This window comes from Heterocephalus glaber, unplaced genomic scaffold (genome assembly GCF_053883595.1).
Source record: "Heterocephalus glaber isolate CG9 unplaced genomic scaffold, H.glaber_assembly_v1.0 deba00001569, whole genome shotgun sequence".
NCBI classification, from domain to species: domain Eukaryota; kingdom Metazoa; phylum Chordata; class Mammalia; order Rodentia; family Bathyergidae; genus Heterocephalus; species Heterocephalus glaber.
The window spans coordinates 2,936,473-2,957,822 of record NW_028258354.1 but is presented as its reverse complement, the minus strand read 5'-3'; the positions used below and the strand labels follow the sequence as shown (position 1 = coordinate 2,957,822).

Below are 21,350 nucleotides of genomic sequence, written 5' to 3'. Positions count from 1 at the left end.
AGGATGTAGCTCAGTGAGAAGGTCCTGGGTTCAAAGCTGAGCAGGACCCCTTATTTGCTCGGAAGCCAGTGTTCACTGTGGCTCTCCCCCAGCTCTTTGGCATCATGGTCTCTAGGTCTGGTCTCTGGTTCCAATCCTGCAATCCTGATTCACTCCCCTAGGGGCTTTCTCTCTTGGGTGTGCAACAGGTAGAAAAGCCCCCTTTGTGTGGGGTGTGAAGAGGGGCTTAAGAGTCAGAGGATAAGATGTCTGAGCTTCAGGGAGATGAGTTAGAGGAAGATGTAACTGTGAGGAAAAAGGGAAGCAATTTAAGTGATGAATCCTAGAGTGGAGCGGGGGCAGGGCTAGGGGAAAAGCTCAGCCATTGTGTTCCTTCCTTCTCATTGAGACTATAGCAGGAGGGATAGAAGATAGGACTCTATAAGGATGCAACTAAGTCAGGCTGACACAGGGTCAGAAGGGAAGGAGAGGATGGGGAAGCCCGGGGAGAGGCATCAGCACTGGTGGGGGCAGGAGGGGGAGGTTGGCAGAAGGAGGTCTCTGCACGGAGCAGCGCGGGGGAAGGACCACCAGAGTGCTTGAGTGATGAGGAGAGGGAGAATGGAGACTGGAGGGGATGCCAGGCTCACCCCCCAATCCTCAGCCTGGTGGTCTTGGTAGTGGCAGGGGCAGAGAGACACCTGCTTGAGCTGTTTCAGCCTAGCACTCAAGCTTGAAGGTTTTAAGGGCAAGGAGCTGGTGGGCAAACACAGAGGGAAACAGACCCAGGGGCCATGCCTATTGAGCTAGACCTGGCATGGCAATTTTGTGACAAACTAGGCACAACAACATCCCTTAGAGTGCCTACCTTGGGTGCTGTTGGAAAGCGGGCTGCCGGACAACTCCAGCTCACTGCTAGGTCTGTGCATATGCATGTGCGTATGTATCTGTGCAGGGAGTGTGTGTGTCTGGGTGTGTGTCTGCAGTCTGCATCCTCCCCCTCCTCCAGCCTCCCTCCTCCTCTCCAGCCACCCTGGGATTGGTGACTCTCAGCCCCTCCCCTCAGCTCCCCCAGACCCTCCCAGAGCCTTTATCAGGGAGCTGGGACTGAGTTCCTGCCACCTCCCGGATTCCCTCCACTCTGCTTTTCTCTTCCTGGCAGCTCTGCAGCGTGTGGGGAGTGGGGAGTGCTCCCAGCCAGCTCTCTGATCCTGCCAGTCCAGAGCATCAGGCTCAGAGCAGCTCTACAGGTAGGCACAGGGGGACAGTGTGGGATGGACTGAAGCTGGCACCCAGGGTCAGGGGCCAGAGTCAGGAGAGAATGGAGGAGGGAAGCCTTTGATAATCAAACAGGGTAATGGGAAGGTGGGAAGGCTATTTGGAGCCTATGGGTATAGACTGATTCTTCTGTACCAGAAAGTTTTGCCTAAGTCTTTGTTACCTAGTACTCTAAAATAGCACCCAAGACCTTTCCTCAGGTTGACTAAAGAAACAGACCAATGCATGCCCTACAAACCCATCTTCTTCCTTGGGAGCTAGAGTACTGGCACCACACCACCATTGCTTGTGTCCCAGGGTACATCCTTGGAAGGTATCTAATAGGAGAGCAGAGAAACAGAGCCCAAAGAATGAGATATATTCTTATCTACTCAGAGATACATTCTACCCTCCCTCCAGACCAGGGCTTGGATGGGACAGCTGGGGCTGGGAAAGCAGTGTTGAGCCAGGTTATTGGTCTACATTTTCACAGAGCTGTATTCTCCTCTCTCCACCTTACCTGAGGCCTGTCTCTTTGTCCTCCCAGACATCATGAGGAGCATCCTGCTGTTTGCAGCCATCCTGGCCCTTAGTCTGGGTTCAATCTTTGGGGCTGTCTGTGAGGAGTCACAGGAGCAGGTGGTGCCCAGTGGGACCCACAGCAAGGTAAGGCATCCTCTGGCAGAGTCCTGGGAACATCATGGGGTTCTGGGGTTCTGCATGTCTGGACAGCTGTAGGGAAAATTGGGTAGGCAGGGTTGGGAGTTAGGTGGGTAATCCATTTGAGGGCATTTTGTCTTCTTGTGGATTTCCTTCTCTGGTCCTCTTGAGTTCCTACTGTCTCCAGGGTATGTCTCTAAGTGTCTCTGTCTCTCTGTCTTTGACATTTTGTCATAAAAGATGCCTACAAATATGTTATTCAGTTTGTTAATTGACTGGTGGCTTGGTGATTGGATGGTGCTTTGAGTGGTGAGCTGGGGTGGTCTAAGTCTTTCTATGGTCTGGCTCAGGTTCTCTCCCTTGGCAGGGGACAGATCTTGTCTACCCCTTAGATGGTATGAAACAGAATTTCTCTCAAGTGAGCATTTGGATACTATTTAATCTATAGATTATGTATATGCTTTAATTTCAAAATACAAATAAATACCTCTATCCTCTGCTTATCTTTCACCTCATAACCTCAGGTACTTCTAAGATCCCAATGCTTCTCCTTCTTCTCTTCTTTCCTTTGCCTGTCTCTAGCCTCAGCTTAGTCAGGATAGCAAAACAAAAAACAAATAACAAAAAGCCAGGTCGAGCCCTGATTTCCAAAGTTCCTCTAAGAAAAAGAATAGGGACTGTTAGGGCTGGGGTCCAGGGCGGGTACAAGAAGGAAGTCTTCTCAAGGTTTTGAAATGACAGTGATTACATTGGTACAAATGCTTTTAAGATGATTACAGGTGGGACCTATTACAAATTCAGTGTGTGAAGTCTAACTGCTTCTCCAGATCTGATCTGTTTAGCATCTCATTACAGGAAGTGGGCAGAAAATTCGAACAATTTGGGAAAAGTGGCTGCTGTGAAGCTGTTTGCTGGGCTGAGAGAGAGAGAGAGAGAGAGAGAGAGAGAGAGAGAGAGAGATCACCAGTGCAGCATTGCAGGTGGCGCAGTTGCACCATATCCAAAATTCAAAAATGCCCTGGGAGTGCCAAGTACAGGCTGAACTTTGTGTTTGGAGCTACAAAGTTCCAGCCTGGGGTAGTTAGAGAGAATCAGAGTTCTTTAGAGACAAACCTGTTGTGGGACCTTGGGCAATGAGATGTTTCCTCTGTTCCTTTTTGTTAATGAAGTCAGCGATCACTCTTCCACCTATTCTCCCCAGCATCTGTGAGGATAAGTGCAATTGGGGCAGGAAGAGGGTTGGACAAATGTGTGCCTCTGTAACTGGGTTAGTATGTATGGGGTGTGTCCTTCTGAATGTGCACAGTAGCCCAAGGACACTTGGATTCTGGAGAGATGTGTGGCTGAGATTCAAGGTGAGAATCTCCAAACATGACCATTGTCATTCTCTCTGCACCTGTATTTAACTAGGTGGTGGCATACACTGTGCTGTGCCCAAGTTGCTAGAAAACTAGAGAAAATCCTGAAAGAAACAGGGTGTTAGGTTTAGCTGTCATGGGTTCAGGACGAGACTGTTTTGTGTGGGAAAAGAGTAAGAGGATGGGATATAAGTCTCCTGTCTCAGTCCTTTTCATTCCTCTCCCCTACAAGGACTCAGATCTCTACCAGCTGCCCCCATCGTTGCTGCGGAGACTCTATGACAGCCGCTCAGTCTCTCTGGAAGGATTGCTGAAAGTGCTGAGCAAGGCTAGCATGGGTAGGAGGCAGCCCCTGGGAGAGGGTGTGATCCGCAGGATTCTGAAGATTAGATAGGCCTGGATGGGAGGGAGGAAAGGGATGACTTAATGAATCTGTAAGGATCGTGACCCGACCCCACCCCATTGTTGCTTTCCAGCACCCACTCCCCATTTATACACTTGTTCTTGGTTTCTTAGATCCTAAGGAATCGTCTCTTCCCCAGAAGCGTGAGTACCCTCTTCTCCCTCACTGTCTCTGCTGACCACTCACCCAGAGCTCAATGGGCATGGGGCCTAGAGGGCATTTTGGCTGGCCCCATCTCAGCTGGTGCAGACAACATGCCAGCTACAATTTCTCAGCCAGCTTTTCCTAAGTGAGAGAGGCCATTGGCAATGAGGAAAGAAGCAGGTGTGAGGGCCATGGGTCTGCTTATCGGGAACCAAGAGGAACCAAAAGGTGACTATGAAGATTCTAAGCTAGGCACCTGCTGGGGCAGAGGATTCTTGAAATGTGGAAAGGCTGGGTGTAGAGGATAAACCATCACTCCATCTGTTGACTATGTTGGCCTTTTTCTGCAGGTGACATGCATGATTTCTTTGTGGGACTTATGGGCAAGAGGAACAGCCTTCCAGGTAGGAGTGTGAGGGAGTGAGGTTTGGGGTACTGATGAGGAAATGACAGACAAGTGTCTCCTATTTGTTACCAGAGGGAACAATAAGACTTTTCTTGGTTGCTGTAAGTGTTCTTGCCTCTTTCTTCCCAATCAGCTTGGATTCATAGTCAAGTCCTCCTAGGACTCAGAGTGGGGGACCTTTCTGCTGCAGCTGGGAGGAAGGGACAGGGCAACCCTGCTTCTTCTCCATTTCTCCAACTCTTTCCAAAGCTGACCTCAATAGCCAGTCCTTCCCTGTTGGGTCAGGATGAAGGTGACATTAAGAAAAATATCTCCTAATTACATGATTTACTTCACCCCAGACACACCTACTGATGTGAATGAAGAGAACATCCCCAGCTTTGGCACCTTCAAGTATCCCCCTAGTGTGGAATGAGGTAAGGACTGTTGGCAGGAGCAAGGAGAGGGGATGTGTGTGTGTGTGCGTGTGTGTGTGTGTGTGTGTTGGTGTGTTGCTACTTGTCCATTCCTTGGATGCTTGGAACCTTTTGACTCAGAGTCCTGGTTTATGGGCACAGAGCTCAGTCAGACATAAGGGTGATCTGGGAAGAGAAGTGAGGGACTCTGAAGTCTAATGGGAGCAGCTGGAAAACACACCTTAGTCTCTCTATGTAGATAATGGTTTGAGTTTGAATCCTGGATCTGCCATTCTCTGCCTGTGTACCCTTGGCTGAGTTACATAACCTTCTGCATCTCATTTTCCTCATCTGAAAAATGAGGGTGGTGAGGGTGATGATAGTATCTCTCAGGATTGTAGCATGGAGGATGGAGTATAGATAAACAGTGTTCAGGTTGGTACCTGTGCAGAGTGCTGTGTGTTAGCTATGCTACAGCTCTGCTGGCCTGCCAGGGTGGGGTTTCCCTTGACTGGCTCTGGACTGGCCTGAGCTGGCTGACAGATTCCTCACTTGTCTGCTAGTGTGACAGTGCCCCAGGGAAGTGTCTAGTCAAAACACAGAGCCTTCTGCCTTGACAGGGTCTGCCCACACACAGCAATAGCAGCTCAACTGCTTCTTTTCACTAACTTCCAAAAAAAGAGGGGAGAAGAGAGGAGAGAGGTTGGGAAGTCCCGGTAATCACAGAGAGCAGCCTGCCTCTCACCCTGTGCCCCTGGAACCTTCCCTCACTGGTCCAAAAGGACCAGCCCGGGACTCACGGAGCTGACTATTGATACTACCACCTGTGCATAACTCCTCCGGACCAGGGACTGGGTCTGGCCCCTCATCTACTGTTGGGTGAGAGGGCACAAAAGCTGTAATAACTATAACTCACTGATTATATGGCACTTGCTGTATCATTTTGCTCTCATTAGGTGGTTATTTCAGTCCTGCTGACGGCCAGATAATTATATGGGCAGCTATATCTGGGTGACATACTCTCCTCCAGTGTTATGCACTGGCCATAAAGATAATTACAGTGCAATTTTGCCATAGTATTTTATACAAATGGCAAAAACAAGTTCATTGTAGAAATCTGCTTTTAATGTTTGCTGGTGAATCCAGGATATTTCAGAGGGACCAAGTCTATAATTGCAGCCTTCATAATCTTACCATTGACGGAGTATTCACAACCTCCTAGGTGCCATTCAGAATAGCACATAAGGTCCCTGGGGACTGGCACTTAAAGGGCATTAGATGAGGTGGATCAACATAGATCATTGTGTCACCTTATTTTATTCATGTGAAACTGCTGAAATGGGAAATAATCTGGGGGCCCATCCTTCCTCTGGGAGGTTTCTGGGAAGAAGAGAAAGTGGTAAGTCAGGGGCAGCATTAGCACCAGGTGCCTGGAATGGGCTATGTGTGTGCCTGGCTCCTGGGGGTGCTCAGATGATACGAACTTGGTCACTACATCTTTCTGCATGGGCCCCAAAGACCATGCCACAGGTATTTAGCACAATAAACGCAGTAGCAGAGAAGGAGCAAGCACCAGTCCTTTAGTCCAAAGGCTGCATGGACAACTAAGGGTTAAGACTTCCCTCCTTCACTTTCACCCAGTCAGTAGCAAGCAAGAGTTTTATAGAACATAAGAAGTGATTTGGTTTTATGCTTTGTTTGTTTCATTTTGATCCTCAGCACTCTACTTCTGAACCCCTGGGCTGCATCATGGAGACACTGTCCCCTGTCCCAATCCCAGGTGGACGTTACCCTATTTCCCTTTCTGTTCCTATTCCTGTAATATTCTTGTGCTTTAACTCCTTCCCTATCCCCTCTAGTAACTGGTGACTATCCCCAATCCTAATAGGCACTGACTGTGGATTCTATAGATTAACTATAGTTTCTGTAGTGTCCTACATTAAAAATGTCTCTCTCTTCCTCAACAATAAAGGATTTTTACATATGAGTGATATGATGTATTGTCTGTTTGTTTGGTGGGTGGGTTTTTCTTTTCTTTGACTCCTCCACTACATTATAAATACATACCAGGTATGGTGGTGCATGCCTGTACTCACAATTACTTGGGAGGTTGAGGCAGGAGGACTGTAAGTTTGAGTCCTACCAGGGTAACTCAGTGACACCCTATCTCAAAATAAAAAATTGAAAAAGGGCTAGGGATGTAGCTCAGTGTGAAGGCCCTGGGTTCAATCCCTCATACCACTGAAAGCAAACAAGCAAAACCCCCATACATATATGCATACATATGACACACACACCATATTTAAATGGAAGTATATTTATTTTATGACATATCAATTGCCCAACACTGCCTCACACAGTGCTCGGTACAATTAGTATCAGATTGATTTAGTGATTAAAAAATAAATACACGAATTTGGAAGATGACCTTAACATTTAAAGACCTCGGATAACAAAATCACCGAAAGTCTTGCCTGCAGGTCTAGGATTGGCCTGGGAGACCTTAATTCCTGAATCTGACCTTGTTTAATTAGACAGGAAGATGGGGATCAAGGCAGTGCAAAGACCTGGTGATATAGCAGTGTATCATATTGTCTCCAAATGTTGAGACAGATCCCAGGGAAGAGATGGTGACCCATGCATAAGTTTTATAGCCTAGCAAGGCTGTAGATAAGCAAACAAAACTTGATTCAGCTAGGATGGAGAGTGGACAGGAAAGTTAGTGAAGAGGCCAGAAAAGAGAGGAGCAGATATCTCAGTGTCAACTGGCTGACTTATATTTAGTTCGGATTCTTCTATAAAGTAGCTGTTACCAGGCCTTGCAGCACAACCAAGTTGTTCACAGAATAGATAGTTGAAAAAAAAGCTTTGTATTATTATCTGGTTGTTTCTTTTTTGCAGCGATCTTTTTCATTTATGTCTTGTACTCTGGAGTAACTCCTTTGAAGATAATGATACACAGTGAAAAAAATGAATATAAGACAGCCAGGATAAATTTTATTAATCTGACGTGAGTGACAACTGTCATAGCCCACTGATCCCAGGGAGGAGTCTGTACCCTAATGGAACAGAGCCTGGGAAATCCTCAGCTCCCTGTCTTAGCCTGGGTCAGAAGCCTCGGTCTTGCACCTGAATTGCACTGACACAAAGTCCACACTTAGCTCTCCCAAAGCAGTGTCAGGACAGGACCTTGGAGCCAGAGGCCACTTCCTGCAGTTCTTTCACCCCAGTGAAAGTCCTACATTTCCAGAACCTGACTGAGGCTATTGGACTGACAGCTGCATGGTGGAGCGGTAAGGCAGGGCTCCTCTCCCTAGCCAGAGGTAAAAAAAAAGTTCCTATTCTATATCCTAGAACCTTTCTCCAGTGAGACATCTCATTGACTTTTTAGTTAGCTATCTTTAGAGCTGAAAAGTGGAAACACTTTCGTGGAGTCTGGAGAATTTCTCTGGGTCATGGAAACCCCAAGAATTGCTCTCCTAACACTTGGAATCAGGTATATTTGTTTGTGGAGATGAGATCATTGTTTGACAAACAAGATGCATAAATGCAGAAAGGTTGCTCTCTGGTGGAACAGATAAAAATTGCAGTACCAGGGATTCTAGGAAAAATGAAAACACATTTTAAATTAGATTAATGTTTCTGTGTTTGGAGAATATGTGAAGGGCTTTTTTTTTTTTTGGTACTGGGGAGAAAACTCAGGATCTTGTTTTTGCCAGGCAGGTGCTCTGCCACTGAGCTTAATCCCTGGGCCCTGTGAAGGGATCTTGGCCCTCCTGTTCCTGTTGTAGAGAGGGTGATGCTGAAACAGACCTGGTCAAGAAGACCTCACTAAATTCATGGTCCTTTCTTCTCCTTTTGGTTTTGCATATGGGTGTTATTGTGACTGGAGTAATTCACTTCCAAAAAGACTTCAGTAATAAACCATATACTCTTTCATCTGTGTCCTTTAGGTGGTTTATTAGCACACAAAATTTTACTGGGATCGACACTCCCAAGCAGTAGCTAAAGCAGTTGGTAGGAAGACTGAGCAGACCCTTGCAAGTCCTCACCTTCTGTCTTTAAGAGTTGTGCTGGCTGCCTGGAGCCTGATGGTTGTGTGATGTTCCCCCTACCCAGCTTCGCAGACTGGGCTTGCCATTAGAAGGTAGGGGCAGCCTCCAAGTGAGCCGTTTATGATAGGGCCAAGTGGAATTCCTCACCTCCAAGGAGAAGTCACATGGCTGTTTCTGTGTCTGTTAGCTAATAAATGCTACATATTTGGTGGGATTTTGATACAGTGCTTGCTTTGTGTATCAAATGAAATGAAGACACAGTCTCCCAAATTCACCAAGAGAACAGGCTATTACTGAATGGCCAAACTGGTTTAGATCATTTGGCCACATCCTGCTTGTTCCTTCATTCCCATTTGTCTACTGAGTTACTGCATAAGCCTACCTGGGTGTGCCTGTCCTGGGACTTGTGCCTGCAGGCTGCTGTTCTCAGGCAGTGGAACGGATGGGAACGGGGACAGGGTGGAACTGAAGGGTCTTGGAGCTGTGGGATTCTTCCCTGTGGAGGAGGCAGAATGGATGACCCAGACTTCTAAAGTCTTTGGTGGTGGTGTGGGGGCAGTCAGGGTAAGTAGTTTTGGTTTATGACTACTCTGGGCAAGAGCATTTGAGGAGAGGAGCTGGGAATAGAGTTTGAGAAAGAATAGGTGAGGACAGGCTTCAGAAACTGGCTTGAGCTTCCAAGGCACAGTGAGTGGGTCCCGTGACTTCCTTCATCTGGCCATCTAGGTGGAAGGAGGGACAGGATGGGTCCATCAGAAGGCCAGCCCTCAAGTGCTTGCTCCTTCCTTCCTTCCTTCCTTCCTTCCTTCCTTCCTTCTTCCGCACAGGTTGTATTAAGCACCCATCATCTGTGCCAGGAGGTATGGTGAGAGTGGAAATAGAGTCTTGCGCAAAACCACAGATCACAGCCTAGTGGAGACATAAATTAATCAAATAAGCTTGCAACTTTTTGTAAAACTACAACGGCAGATGTTGTGAGAAGCTTTTTGTATCTATGAGATGGAGACTGGGGAGGGGATGAGAGCTGTTTGGACAGGCTTTTCACTGCCAGACGCCCGGGCTGGTGGAGGACGGGCCTCTATACAAGTGCCTGATCAGCGCTTGGAAAATCTCGGACTGGGGGTCCGGCTCGGACCCGCGGTGGGGGGCGCTGCCTCCTCCTGGGCGGCGGCGGGGATGGGAGGGGAGCAGTAGCTGTGCGGCGGGGGGCGCTGCCTCCTCCGGGACGGCGGGGGGCGCTGCGGGCCGGGCGGCGGGGGAGGCCCGGGCCGGCGCGGCGAGCGGCTCGGCGGATGGAGAGTCTGGCCGCGGCCGGCGGCGCCGCCTCCTCGTCGGGCCGGGCACGGCGGGCCGGGGCCTTTGTGTGAGCCGGCGGCGGCGATGGTGCTCGGGCCCCGCGGAGCCGGGTAAGCGCGGCCGGGCGAGGGCTGCCCCTGGCAGAGCCCGATCCCGGCCCGGCCTTTCGGTCGCTCTCGCCGGGCTCCTCCTGCCCGCTGCCCTCGGCCGGCCCCATACCCCAGCCGCGCGTCCGGGATCGGCCCCGCTGTCCCTGCTGCCGCTTGGTGGCCTCCTTTCGGCCTGCCGCCCGCCTCGTCCCCCGCCCGGGGTCGCCCGGGGTCGCCCGGGGTCGCCCGGGTGAACCCCGCGCCGTCTGTGGGGGGAAAGGGGCGCTCGGGCCTCCCCAGGGGGAGTGTCCCAGCCCACTCCGAGGCCCAGCCCTCGCGGATTCAACCCAACAGAGGGTCGGATTGTAGGGGTGTCGTCCTCGGAAGTTCCGAATACCCGTTCTTTCGTCCCCTCTCAGGCTGCCCAGTGCCCTGACCCGCCACCATGAATGAGTGGCCACTGGGGCCAGGGAGGTACCTGGCTAGTACCTAACAATATTCAAGCTTGCTGGGCCCCAGAAAAAGTTGGGCGTTGTTGGTAGAATCTGGTGAGAAGGCAAAAGGGCTGTGCTGCGCAGGGCGAGTCGTGAGACTGAACAAGCATGCAAGAATGGAGAAGCGAAAAAGTGGTATTGAACTAGACTTAGCTAATTAGATGTTTCTTAAGGCATTGAGTAAATCTGTTAGTATAGCTCCAGTACAAGCCCAATACCTGAAAAGGGTGATAAAAGGGAATAAAGCATACTCAAATAACATTTTCTACAGCTGTGTTTTACTTTGCTTTACTGTTTTTGGTTCTGAGTGAACTACATCCATAGAATACTGTAATTGACCTGGATTATAGGCATGTAGCGTGAGCAGGGAGAGATGGCAATTCAAGAGTGTGAGATTTATTTAGGGACACAGAAAGGACACAGCAGTTATAAAACTAAAAGATGGCACCCCCTTAACTCTTCCTTAGTACCCAGTGGAGCTTGGATAATTGTGTTGAAGTTGTATGTATGGCATTTGGGGTCTTGAGGGAAGAGAGTATACTCACTGAGATAAGAAAGTGTATGTTTAAGGGGACACACAAAATGTTTGAGCCAGTTATGATGATAATGAAAAACAGGATTGTATTTGAGGGAATGCTTTCTACTTAGCTGTAAGACACTAGCTTGAGGCCCACATCCTCTTACTGACAAAAGATCAAGCAAATCAGATTTTTTCACTCCTTGGGTTTTGTCATAATTTCTCTGGGTTTGGGTATATGCAGGGGGCCAGGTTATTGTCTTGCCATTGTTGTAGTTCTTGCCCCCAGCAGAATATGTATGCACTCAGAATGGGTATCTTCTCCAGAGCCTTTCTTTTAGGATTGTGTTTGGCCCTCCATCTTTTTCTTTTGCTATTCACAGATTAACCGTGCTGCTAAGGAGACAACTTCGTAGGAGCTGCTAAGATGGGCATGAGAATCAAACTTCAAAGCACCAACCACCCCAACAACCTGCTGAAGGAACTCAACAAGTGTCGGCTCTCAGAGACCATGTGTGATGTCACCATTGTGGTGGGGAGCCGTTCCTTCCCAGCCCACAAGGCTGTGCTGGCCTGTGCAGCTGGCTACTTCCAGAACCTCTTTCTGAATACTGGGCTTGATGCTGCCAGGACCTATGTGGTGGATTTCATCACCCCTGCCAACTTTGAGAAGATTCTGAGCTTTGTCTACACATCAGAGCTTTTCACAGACCTGATCAATGTTGGAGTCATCTATGAGGTGGCTGAGCGTCTGGGTATGGAGGACCTTCTCCAGGCCTGCCACTCTACCTTTCCTGACTTGGAAAGCACTACTGTGGCCAAACCTCTGACCAGCACCAGTGAGAGCCAGTCTGGTACTCTGAGTTGTCCCTCAGCAGATCCTGCCCATCCCCTTGGAGAACTCCGGAGTGGTGGGGAACATTTTGGTCCTGATAGAAACTATGTGTTGCCAGCTGATGCTGGAGGAAGCTATAAGGAGGAAGAGAGAAATGTTGCCAGTGACGCTAATCACAGCCTGCCTCTGCCACAGCCACCTTTGCCACCAAAGACAGAAGACCATGATGCTCCTGCTCCTTTCATGTCTCTTACTAGTATGGCAGCCCAGCCAGTCCTAGGCACCGTCAGCACGGGTGTCCGGACAAGCATGAGCTCTTGCCAGCCATACAAAGTTCAAAGCAATGGAGATTTCAGTAAAAACAGCTTCTTCACTGCTGACAATGCAATTGACATCACCACTGGGACCAATTCCTGTCTGAGCAATAGTGACCACTCCAGAGATGCAGGGTTTGGGCAGATGGATGAGCTCCAGCTGGAGGACCTGGGGGATGATGACTTGCAGTTTGAGGATGCCACTGAGGAGATTGGGACAGTGGAGGAGGTGATTGAGCTGAGTGATGACAGTGAGGATGAACTGACCTTTGGAGAGAATGACAACCGGGAGAATAAGGCTATGCTTTGCCAGGTGTGCAAGAAAGTTCTAGAGCCCAACATTCAACTGATCCGACAGCATGCTAGGGACCATGTAGACCTGCTGACAGGCAACTGCAAGGTCTGTGAGACCCACTTCCAGGATCGAAACTCTCGGGTGACCCATGTCCTCTCCCACATTGGCATTTTTCTCTTTTCCTGTGACATGTGTGAAACAAAGTTCTTTACCCAATGGCAGCTAACCCTTCACCGACGAGATGGAATATTTGAGAACAACATCATTGTTCACCCCAATGAGCCTCTGCCTGGGAAGCTGGGTCTGTTTTCAGGGGCAGCCTCCCCAGAGTTGAAGTGTGCTGCCTGTGGGAAGGCATTGGCCAAAGATTTCCAAGTGGTCCGAGGCCACATCCTCGACCATCTGAACTTGAAGGGCCAGGCCTGCAGCGTCTGTGACCAGCGCCACCTCAACCTTTGCAGCCTCATGTGGCACACGCTTTCCCATTTGGGCATTTCCGTTTTCTCCTGCTCTGTCTGTGCCAGCAGCTTTGTAGATTGGCACCTCCTGGAGAAGCACATGGCTGTGCACCAAAGTCTGGAAGATGCCCTCTTCCACTGCCACTTGTGCAGCCAGAGCTTCAGGTCAGAGGCCGCTTATCGCTACCATGTCAGCCAGCACAAGTGCAACAGTGGCCTCGAGGTACGGCCTGGCTTGGGGCTGCAGCACCCAGCCCTCCAGAAGCGGAAGCTGCCAGCCGAGGAGTTTCTGAGTGAGGAGCTGGCTCTGCAGGGGCAACCTGGGAATAGCAAATATAGCTGCAAGGTCTGTGGCAAAAGGTTTGCCCACACAAGTGAGTTCAACTACCACCGGCGGATCCACACGGGCGAGAAGCCGTACCAGTGTAAGGTGTGTCACAAGTTCTTCCGAGGCCGCTCAACCATCAAGTGCCACCTCAAGACCCACTCAGGTGCACTCATGTACCGCTGCACAGTCTGTGGCCACTACAGTTCCACCCTTAACCTCATGAGCAAACATGTTGGTGTGCACAAAGGCAGCCTCCCGCCTGACTTCACCATTGAGCAGACCTTCATGTACATTATACATTCCAAAGAGGCTGAAAAGAACCCAGACAGCTGACTGGGTCCCAGCAGAGCCGGGGGAGTTCCTGGGTGGCAGCCAGGACAGTGGTTTTCTGATGGCTGTTGGTCTCTTCCCAGCTAAAGCCTACAGTTTTGCCTTGCTAAGAATTCTATTCTGTGTTGTGTTTTTAGAAGAAAGAAGAAGTACATAGCACATAAGCTGTTATGGTTTTTGAGAATGCAATGGCTCTTGCATTTACCTCCATACATGTTCTGGCCCATGAAGGGCTCTGTTTTTGATTCTTTTGAGGCTGGCTTTGGGGTCTAGTCAAGCAGTTGTGTCAACTAGATTCCCTTCCCCAGCTTCTCTAGTTTTAGTTTACTGATAGGTTTTATGCTGCTAAGAATCCAACCAACAGCCTCACAAAATAAAGGAGGTGGAGAGAGGTTTTCACTGTGGGTATACTGCTACACCTTCAACTGGGACAACCAGCTATGAGAAGGATTTGGGGAATGTGGTCATTCAGAAAGGACTAGTTAACAGGGCTGCTCACATCAGGTTCCAGTGCCAACCTTTAACTGGGAGAAGGTGTCAGGGATGGAGGTGCCTGCTTGCTCCATGGCCCTAATCTGCTGATTGGCAGTGAAAATTTTGGCAGCAAAGCTTTCTATTTAGGTCACAAAGCTTTGGGATGACTCCTTGCCAGCAGATGGGATTAGTCCTGCCGTGCTGCCAGACATGGCAACCTGGATGGACAGGAGAGGAGACTCCTCTTTTCTCCTCATTTCCAAAGAATCATAATTTTGTGGAGTGGTGGCCTGGATGTCAAGCCTTCCCTGTGGAGCAGAGAGGACAGGGAGCCACTTTGATATAATTGCCTGCCATTTTGCCTGCCTCCATTGATCTTGAGTTTCCTGGTGGAGAATGGGAGATGTCCCTGACAGCAGCAGCCTTGCCTTAATTTATATCCAGTCTCCCATTCAAGAGGGTTTGGCTTGTAATGTACATGAGAAAACCCAGGCAGTAATGGAGTGTTGAACTATGAGTCCTTCAGGTTTAAAGGGTGGTGTGTAGCAGGGTGTGTAGCAGGGTATGCATTCTGTCTGTCCCAATTAGGTAACTTGTTGTTTACTTCGTGTTAACAGTGCTAAAGCTTTGGCAGCTCACCTTTGACCTGCTGGAACTGATCTTGATCTGTCATTGCACCACCTCCAGAGGGCCCTGTTGGGTGACAGCTGGTTACAGGCCCTCCCTAGGTGGCCTAGTCCCTGTGTCTCTTTGGCTCCATTCTTCATTGGTCTATGAAGGCATCTTGCCCAAAGAAGGTTGGAGGGAGAGGGCCCTTGATCTTGTATTCTCACATCATGGCACCTCAGAGCTCATACTACCTCATCCAGCTCAGGTGAGCTCTGGGAGTCCCTGGCCTCAGCCTGACACTGCCCCTGGTGGGACTCAGCAGCATTCCAGGCTGTTTCACAAGCAAATAGTTTAACCCACAAAGCCTTTCTGGACATTAATATTTATTTTTTGTTTTTGTTTTCATATGCGTGTTACCCCAGCATCTCTTTTGGGTAAGAGACTTTAGGAAAATGAGTTTCTCCCAAGCAAGTAGCCATATTCCAGTGGACTATCCTGGCCAGAGAGTTGGGGAATAGGGATATAATTAGGGGGAGACCATGTCAAGCCTTTTAAACCAGTAAATTTTCTTCCTTTAGGCAATGGATGTAAGTTCTAGAAAGTTGGGGCCCAGTTAAATTCCCAGACCTTTCATCCTCCTTCTATCCTAGACTGGGGACTGAGATGAGGGGATCAGGTCACATGAAAGAGCTTTTTGTACACTTTCTTGTCCTTTCTAAATTTAGGTGGGCTCCTGTCCTTGTCTTTACTAAGACACACAGATGAACCAAAACTCTGTCCCTGTTGGGCCTGCTGCCTCTCCACCCCTGGATTGAGCAAGCCTTAGAGTCAGAGAACAGGGCTCTCTAGTGGGTTTTCTAATTCCCCACCAGGTGACAGGACTTGTACAATGGCCAGTTAAAGGCCTACCTTTCATCATCTAAACCCGGTTCAGAATATCTCATGAGGAAAGCAGTGCTGAGACTTTTTACACTGATCATTAAGAACTTAAGAAGGGAATTTATAATACTTGACTACAATCAAGTATCTACTATTCTTCCCAAGCATGAAGGATCCTCTGAGACTTGGTGAGGACTGAGTTTTGAATGGTTGATTTGAGAGAGGTGGTACTTACTAGGACCCTGCCAGGTAGCTGAGAATGAATAAATACACCAGAGAAACCCCTTTCCTTAATAGAGGGCATCGTGGATGCTGGGTGATCTGTATACTTAACCTGAAACTGTGAAGTTTTCCCTTTTTGCCAGTAAACCAAAAAGCAGATCCTTGAAACTTTGCGCTTGAAACACTAAACAAAAAACTGCTCCTCCTGATCTCCCTGAGGATAAGTGGTTGATCAGGGAGGCCCAGTTGGTCCCAGTCAGACATGTAGCAAGCAGGATCAGTAGCTCTCAAGGCTCAGTGGTCAAACCTCATCCCTCTGGGCATTGATTCATACATGAGCTTGCTATCCATATGAAGTTATGTTTGCTTCCTCTGCCTCCAGGTTACTCTCTTCTGAGTTGTTTTACTTGAAATGCTATTTTGTGGTAAAGGGTACTCTAGGATACCTGGTGAAGGTATTTACTTGACTTTGTTGGCATTCGTTCATTGGATCCTGTTGCTGTCTAGCACTGCCCTCTGCTGAATTACTCTGAAGTTCTGTTTGACCCTTGAATGTTCTCTCTTCTCCTGTTTTCCTTTTTTTCTTGTTCTGTACTCAGGACCAGAGCCCTCTTATTCACAGATTATTAGGATTTTTCAGATGGCTATTATAGAGCATTAAACCAAATTTGGAGCCATTCCCAACTTGTTTCCTAAGGGGAAACAGCAATACTTATATGGAATGCTGGGAAAAACCAGAGAGGCTGCTTGTGGCCAGGGGAGGGGATCAACGTCCTGCACTCCAGTGACCCCTGGTGGCTTATAGGTACCTTGACATCCACTGGGAGTTCTGCTAAACCCTAATATTTGGTACTAAATTTTAAAACCCCATGAAGACCTTATGGTTCAGTGGCTAGTTGGGAAGAAAGGAGGTAGGGGTGGGGGTTGAGCCCAGGTAACCCCTAAGAACCAGGAAATGGGTAAAATTATTTTTTACTTCTATTTTGATCCATCCGCATCACTGTTTTCAAGACAAACCTTTGGGCTTAAATATCTTTTCCCCTAGTCAGGTTTTTGCTACTGATAAATGTCCTTGCCTCTTGCTGTGCCCTATTCCCCAGTCCCCAGAGCACTCAACCTCAAAACTGAATTTAAATCCCTTTATAGATGGACACAATTTGTTGGCATACGAATAGGCTGTATGGAGCAGGCTGTGCCTGTTTGGGAACTCCCAGGTGTCCTTTTCCCTAAATCCTGCACCAAATGAGTCAGGGAGCAGGATGCACAGCATTAGTTTCAGTGTGATTATGCATCATAAACTTAATATCATAATGAAAATGAAACTTTTGATTTTGATCTTTAACATTCTCTTGTCCAATCCATCTATTCTCCCCCCCTACCTCTAATAGCTGAAATCTCTTATGAAACAGAGAAGAGTTGTTGATGTCTAACTCCTTCCATTAAATTAATAAGTACTGACCTCCTAATATTTAAGTGTTTACTATCTATTGCTGTAAAGTTTTGTACATTTTGTAAACTTTTTTTCCCAAATAGTAGATGTCTAAAATCGTTGTACATCTGATTCTTTTATATTCCATTGTTCAGCACAAAGTGTGGTTTTTATTTAGAATAAAAAAAAGAAATTTGAAATGGGAGTTCTTTTCCTGTAAACTGTGAACATGCTCATATCTTGAGTTCCAAATATCTGAGCTCATCACCCTTTCAATAGCACATGTTTCAGCAGATGCCAGAATTCTTTCATGTAGCACATTTTCCTTTCCTATAGCTGGAATTCCCCCAGATTAGCTTGTTGACTGGTTTTAGTGGGAAATTAAGTCAGACAATTTTTTCAGGGGCACATCCCTAAGGGGATCTTCCATCTGCCCAGAGAGAGCTCTGGGCCTCTGCAGATAACCAGTTGGACCAAGTAAGGGATTTGGCCAGACATACTGTCTTGCCCTTGCTGTTTAGTTCATCGTGAAGCAGTGTGTTTTCTAGTGGAGAGCTGCAGATGGGAAGTGGAAGGGAAAGGAAGATGGAACAGGGAAGAGGCAGAGGTTTGACCTAATTGCACGAGGTTGGTACCAATAAACTTCCACAGAGGAGACAGACCTCTAGCAGGTAGGGAGTGATGTGCATTTGGTCCCAGGGCACATGGCCCAGGCCCTGTTCTCATCGGTGCTCAGTGTTTGCTGAACAGAACAACCTTGTAGAAGTCAGCGCAGCTGCTTCCCACTCTCCCCTTCCATGGGTGGAAGGGCCCTAAGAAAGTACTCATACTGCCAGGATGACCACTAGTCTTGGGAAATGGTTTCTGTGACATCCTGGGTAATGACAGATGTAAAGTTGGATTTCCTTCAGAAAGCTCCCAGAGCCCAGGTCAGAGGAGGCAGTGATACCAGTATCTGATCTTGATTGCTTTTTAAGTGGGAACAATTTTAATGTGATTTCTGCATTGTTAGGTTAAACCCTGCTGTACCCCCAAGTCACAACTCAGGCTCCTAAATCAGAAAGGCTTCAGCTCTGTGCCACCAAGCAGCTGTTGTAGTTTAAAACCCTTTCAGGTTTGGGCGGTGAGCAGTGGATGGCAGATATGGTTTCCCTCTGCACTGCTGACAAATCTGGATGTGTACACCACTGGGGCATGTGTTTAAAGGTTCCCAGAGAGCACAGGCTGAGATAAGAGCAGAAGAGATGCTCTCTGGGAAATGAGTTGTTATTCTAAGTTAAACATTCCAGCACACTGTGCTCTTGACTGAGGAGATAGTGAAGAGATAAGTGATTTCACCTGCAAGTTTTCACTCTCCACAAACAAGTGAAAGGCAGAAACTTGGACCTGTTCTTAGGCTTTTACAGAAGAGTTTTTCATGTTTATAGTCTTACTTCCTAAACTGATAAATGAGTCTTCCAGAAGACCAACTTATTAATAAGAGGAACATCTTTATCTATAGAACAAGTATAAATAAATGTAAACTGCTGGACAGGAAAATAATGAAAAGACATGACCGGGAAGAAGTGACTAGTGCCAGAGCCCTGCCCTGTGACAAAGCAGGGAAATTTCCACTTTGGCCTTCCTCAGCCTGGAGCGAGGGACAAAGGCCAAAGGATGCAACAACTGCCAGCACCTGCTGCTGGTGTTTCCAAGGCCTGTTCCTGGAATGGATGTCCCCTGATATTCTCCTGTGATCTGGAGAGCAAGAGAGAGGTGGGGAGCTCTGTGCCTCCCTAGAGCAGTGATGGCGAACTTACTGGTGCCACACACACACACACACACACACGCCTGCTGCAGCCGGCTGTTTATTATTGAAAGCTCTAAAAGATTAGCCGTCACTGCCCTAGAAGATGGTGTTCTAGACCCAAAGCTGGGAAGTTTGCTGTGAGGAGCATCTGCTCTGGGGGAGGAGAGGCAGGATGGACAAGGAGGCGGGGAGGATATCAGCAAGGAAATGGAGCTGTGTTTCCTGACTGGTCAAGGGTGGAGAAACCATCCTGCTGACCCAGCTGCGGGGTGTCTGTCTCAGACCAGCTTCACCTAATCCCCGCTTCCCCACCCCCCTCCGCTTATCACGGCACTGAGGATGCACAGCTGGGGAATGTCCTGCTGAGGCCTCCTGGTTCCTTGGCCTCTGGCCTCTTGTCCCCACAACCTGCACAGTAAGCTGGAAGATCAACAAGCACACACAAAAAGGAAAGTTTTGTGAGGTTCCTGTGGAACTGGTTTTTTCCGGCCAGGGTAATTTATGATATGAGTATGTCTAGTTTTCTTTGCAGAGCATCCCTGTAGCCTCAGCTCCCTTTCCAAACCTAGCTGTAATGCAGAGTACTCAGAGATCCAGATCCATGGCTGTCTCTCTTATTTATTTCATTTTTTGTGTGTGTGTGCACGTGTGGCTCCCTTAGACACAAGGACCGAAACAAATAGTGCAACACCAAGGAAGGACCTGCTCTTTATCCCTCCTCACCCCCTCTGTCTCTCCCCACCTCAGCATTTTAAAACATACTCAAAATTGGCCCTGAGTGTTCTGACCTTCTCCCCCACTTCTCCACCCCCGCCCTCAATCTCTTACCTTCCCCTCCGGCCTTTTATTTTACCAATGGAGGAGCCTAGAATCTACCTCACCTGGCTATGAAATTGCAGAGTGGAGATGAGGTATTTCGAGGCAGAGAGGGTGCTGGAAGTTCAGGCTTGGGTGGGGATGGGGGCTGCTGCAATGGGCATACTGCCCTCCTTGGTAATGATGATGGAGTGCTGGGTGGAAGAGGATGAAGAAGAAGCCCGGGCACCTGCCCTGGCCTGGTCCTTTGGAAGGTAATGGACCACAGCGCTTAGCAGCCGGCCACGGAAACTTGGGCTGAGAAAGTTGTAAAGGATGGGGTTGGCAACACAGTGCAGCATGGAGAAGCAGTCGATGATGTCATAGAAGAAGTAGAGCAGGTGGGCCAGGTAGCAGTGGAGGGAGATATGGGTCCCGTGCAGACTGAGCAGCAGCAGAATCACATGATAGGGCACCCAGCAGATGACAAAGACAGCTATATAGGCACACACCAGCCAGCAGTGGCGCCAGCCCTCAGGCTGTCCTTGCTTCTGAAGCCGGCGAGCTGTTAACATGTTGAAGACCACGATGAGAGGGAAGGGCAGTAGGAAGCCCAGTACAGTAGTGGATAGGGTCACCACCAGGGCCCATGTGCTGTACGTTTCAAAAGGTGCCATGAAAAGGCACATGGGCTCTATATCATCCACCAGCTGGATGTGGATCACCTCAGGTAATGGGATGATGGCTGAGAGGACCCAGACACCTGCACACACAGCCCGGCGCACTCGGTGCTGGTTGTGCTGCCAGTAAGGAGACGTGTTGGTGAGTGTGACATAGCGGTCAACACTGAGGCACACCAGGAAGAAGATGCTGCTGTACATGTTGGCAAAGTAGAAGTAATGAGTGAAGCGGCAGGAGAAGCTGCCCCAGAGCCAGGTGTAGTCTAGCATGACCTCCAGCATCCACACAGGCAGAGACAGGATGATGCCCAGGTCCGCTATGGCCATGTTGAGGACATAGAGGTTCAGCAGTCCCATGCGGCCTGAGTGGCGCCAGTTGACACAGATTACCAGGAGGTTTTCCACCAGCCCAAGCACAAAGATGGCCAGATAGAGGACGAAGAGGATCACTCGCTTGGTGTTCTCACTGAGCTCTACATGGCACTCAGAAAAGGTGTGGTTGAAGAAGTCGAGCAGTTCTGTCCAGTTGTGGATCTCTCTAAAGTCACTGTCAGGCACCACAGTGGGGCCCTGCAATGGGCCAGGCCGCAAGCTGGGTTTGACTGACATGAGGACTAATAAAGGCTTTTTGGGAAGAAGAGGGGGTTGGAAGAGAAAGGACACCTCGAAAGCAGTCTTATGTCCCCCAGGCAGAAGGCACAGCAACTTGGGAGTTTGGAGGGAAAGATTCTGGGCCTGAAAAGGCAAGAAAGGGATGTTTAGCATTTGAACTGTGACTTGCCAACTTTGACCCAAGAGCAGAGACACTTTGTTAAGGAATTTCAGTGCTGGAAGAGGCAAGGACTGTTTATACCTACATG

General features: G+C 48.7%; 3 protein-coding genes across 3 annotated transcripts; 2 read left to right on the top strand and 1 right to left on the bottom strand.

The window, feature by feature from the left end:
• Positions 1-1,064: 1,064 nt before the first annotated feature.
• Positions 1,065-6,589, top strand: Tac3 (tachykinin precursor 3). The gene is made up of 7 exons (XM_004861266.3): positions 1,065-1,229; positions 1,784-1,902; positions 3,487-3,592; positions 3,771-3,800; positions 4,152-4,205; positions 4,549-4,623; positions 6,322-6,589. Exons 2-6 carry the CDS (start codon positions 1,789-1,791, stop codon positions 4,620-4,622), a joined length of 378 nt encoding a protein of 125 aa, XP_004861323.1. The 5' UTR covers positions 1,065-1,229; positions 1,784-1,788; the 3' UTR covers position 4,623; positions 6,322-6,589.
• Positions 6,590-9,917: 3,328 nt separating this feature from the next.
• Positions 9,918-17,426, top strand: Zbtb39 (zinc finger and BTB domain containing 39). Its single transcript, XM_004861267.3, has 2 exons — positions 9,918-10,063; positions 11,437-17,426. Exon 2 carries the CDS (start codon positions 11,481-11,483, stop codon positions 13,614-13,616), a length of 2,136 nt encoding a protein of 711 aa, XP_004861324.1. The 5' UTR covers positions 9,918-10,063; positions 11,437-11,480; the 3' UTR covers positions 13,617-17,426.
• On the bottom strand, positions 17,419-21,099 carry Ackr5 (atypical chemokine receptor 5). Its single transcript, XM_004861268.4, has one exon. It carries the CDS (start codon positions 21,097-21,099, stop codon positions 19,957-19,959), a length of 1,143 nt encoding a protein of 380 aa, XP_004861325.4. The 3' UTR covers positions 17,419-19,956.
• Positions 21,100-21,350: the final 251 nt, after the last annotated feature.

Bases quoted from the DNA above. Each gene is read 5' to 3' on its own strand.
- Tac3 (XM_004861266.3), top strand. From the start codon at position 1,789: ATGAGGAGCATCCTGCTGTTTGCAGCCATCCTGGCCCTTAGTCTGGGT. The intron at 3,593-3,770 runs GTAGGAGGCAGC...TTGGTTTCTTAG, and splicing joins GCTGAGCAAGGCTAGCATGG to ATCCTAAGGAATCGTCTCTT. The intron at 3,801-4,151 runs GTGAGTACCCTC...CTTTTTCTGCAG, and splicing joins ATCGTCTCTTCCCCAGAAGC to GTGACATGCATGATTTCTTT.
- Ackr5 (XM_004861268.4), bottom strand. From the start codon at position 21,099: ATGTCAGTCAAACCCAGCTTGCGGCCTGGCCCATTGCAGGGCCCCACT.
- Zbtb39 (XM_004861267.3), top strand. From the start codon at position 11,481: ATGGGCATGAGAATCAAACTTCAAAGCACCAACCACCCCAACAACCTG.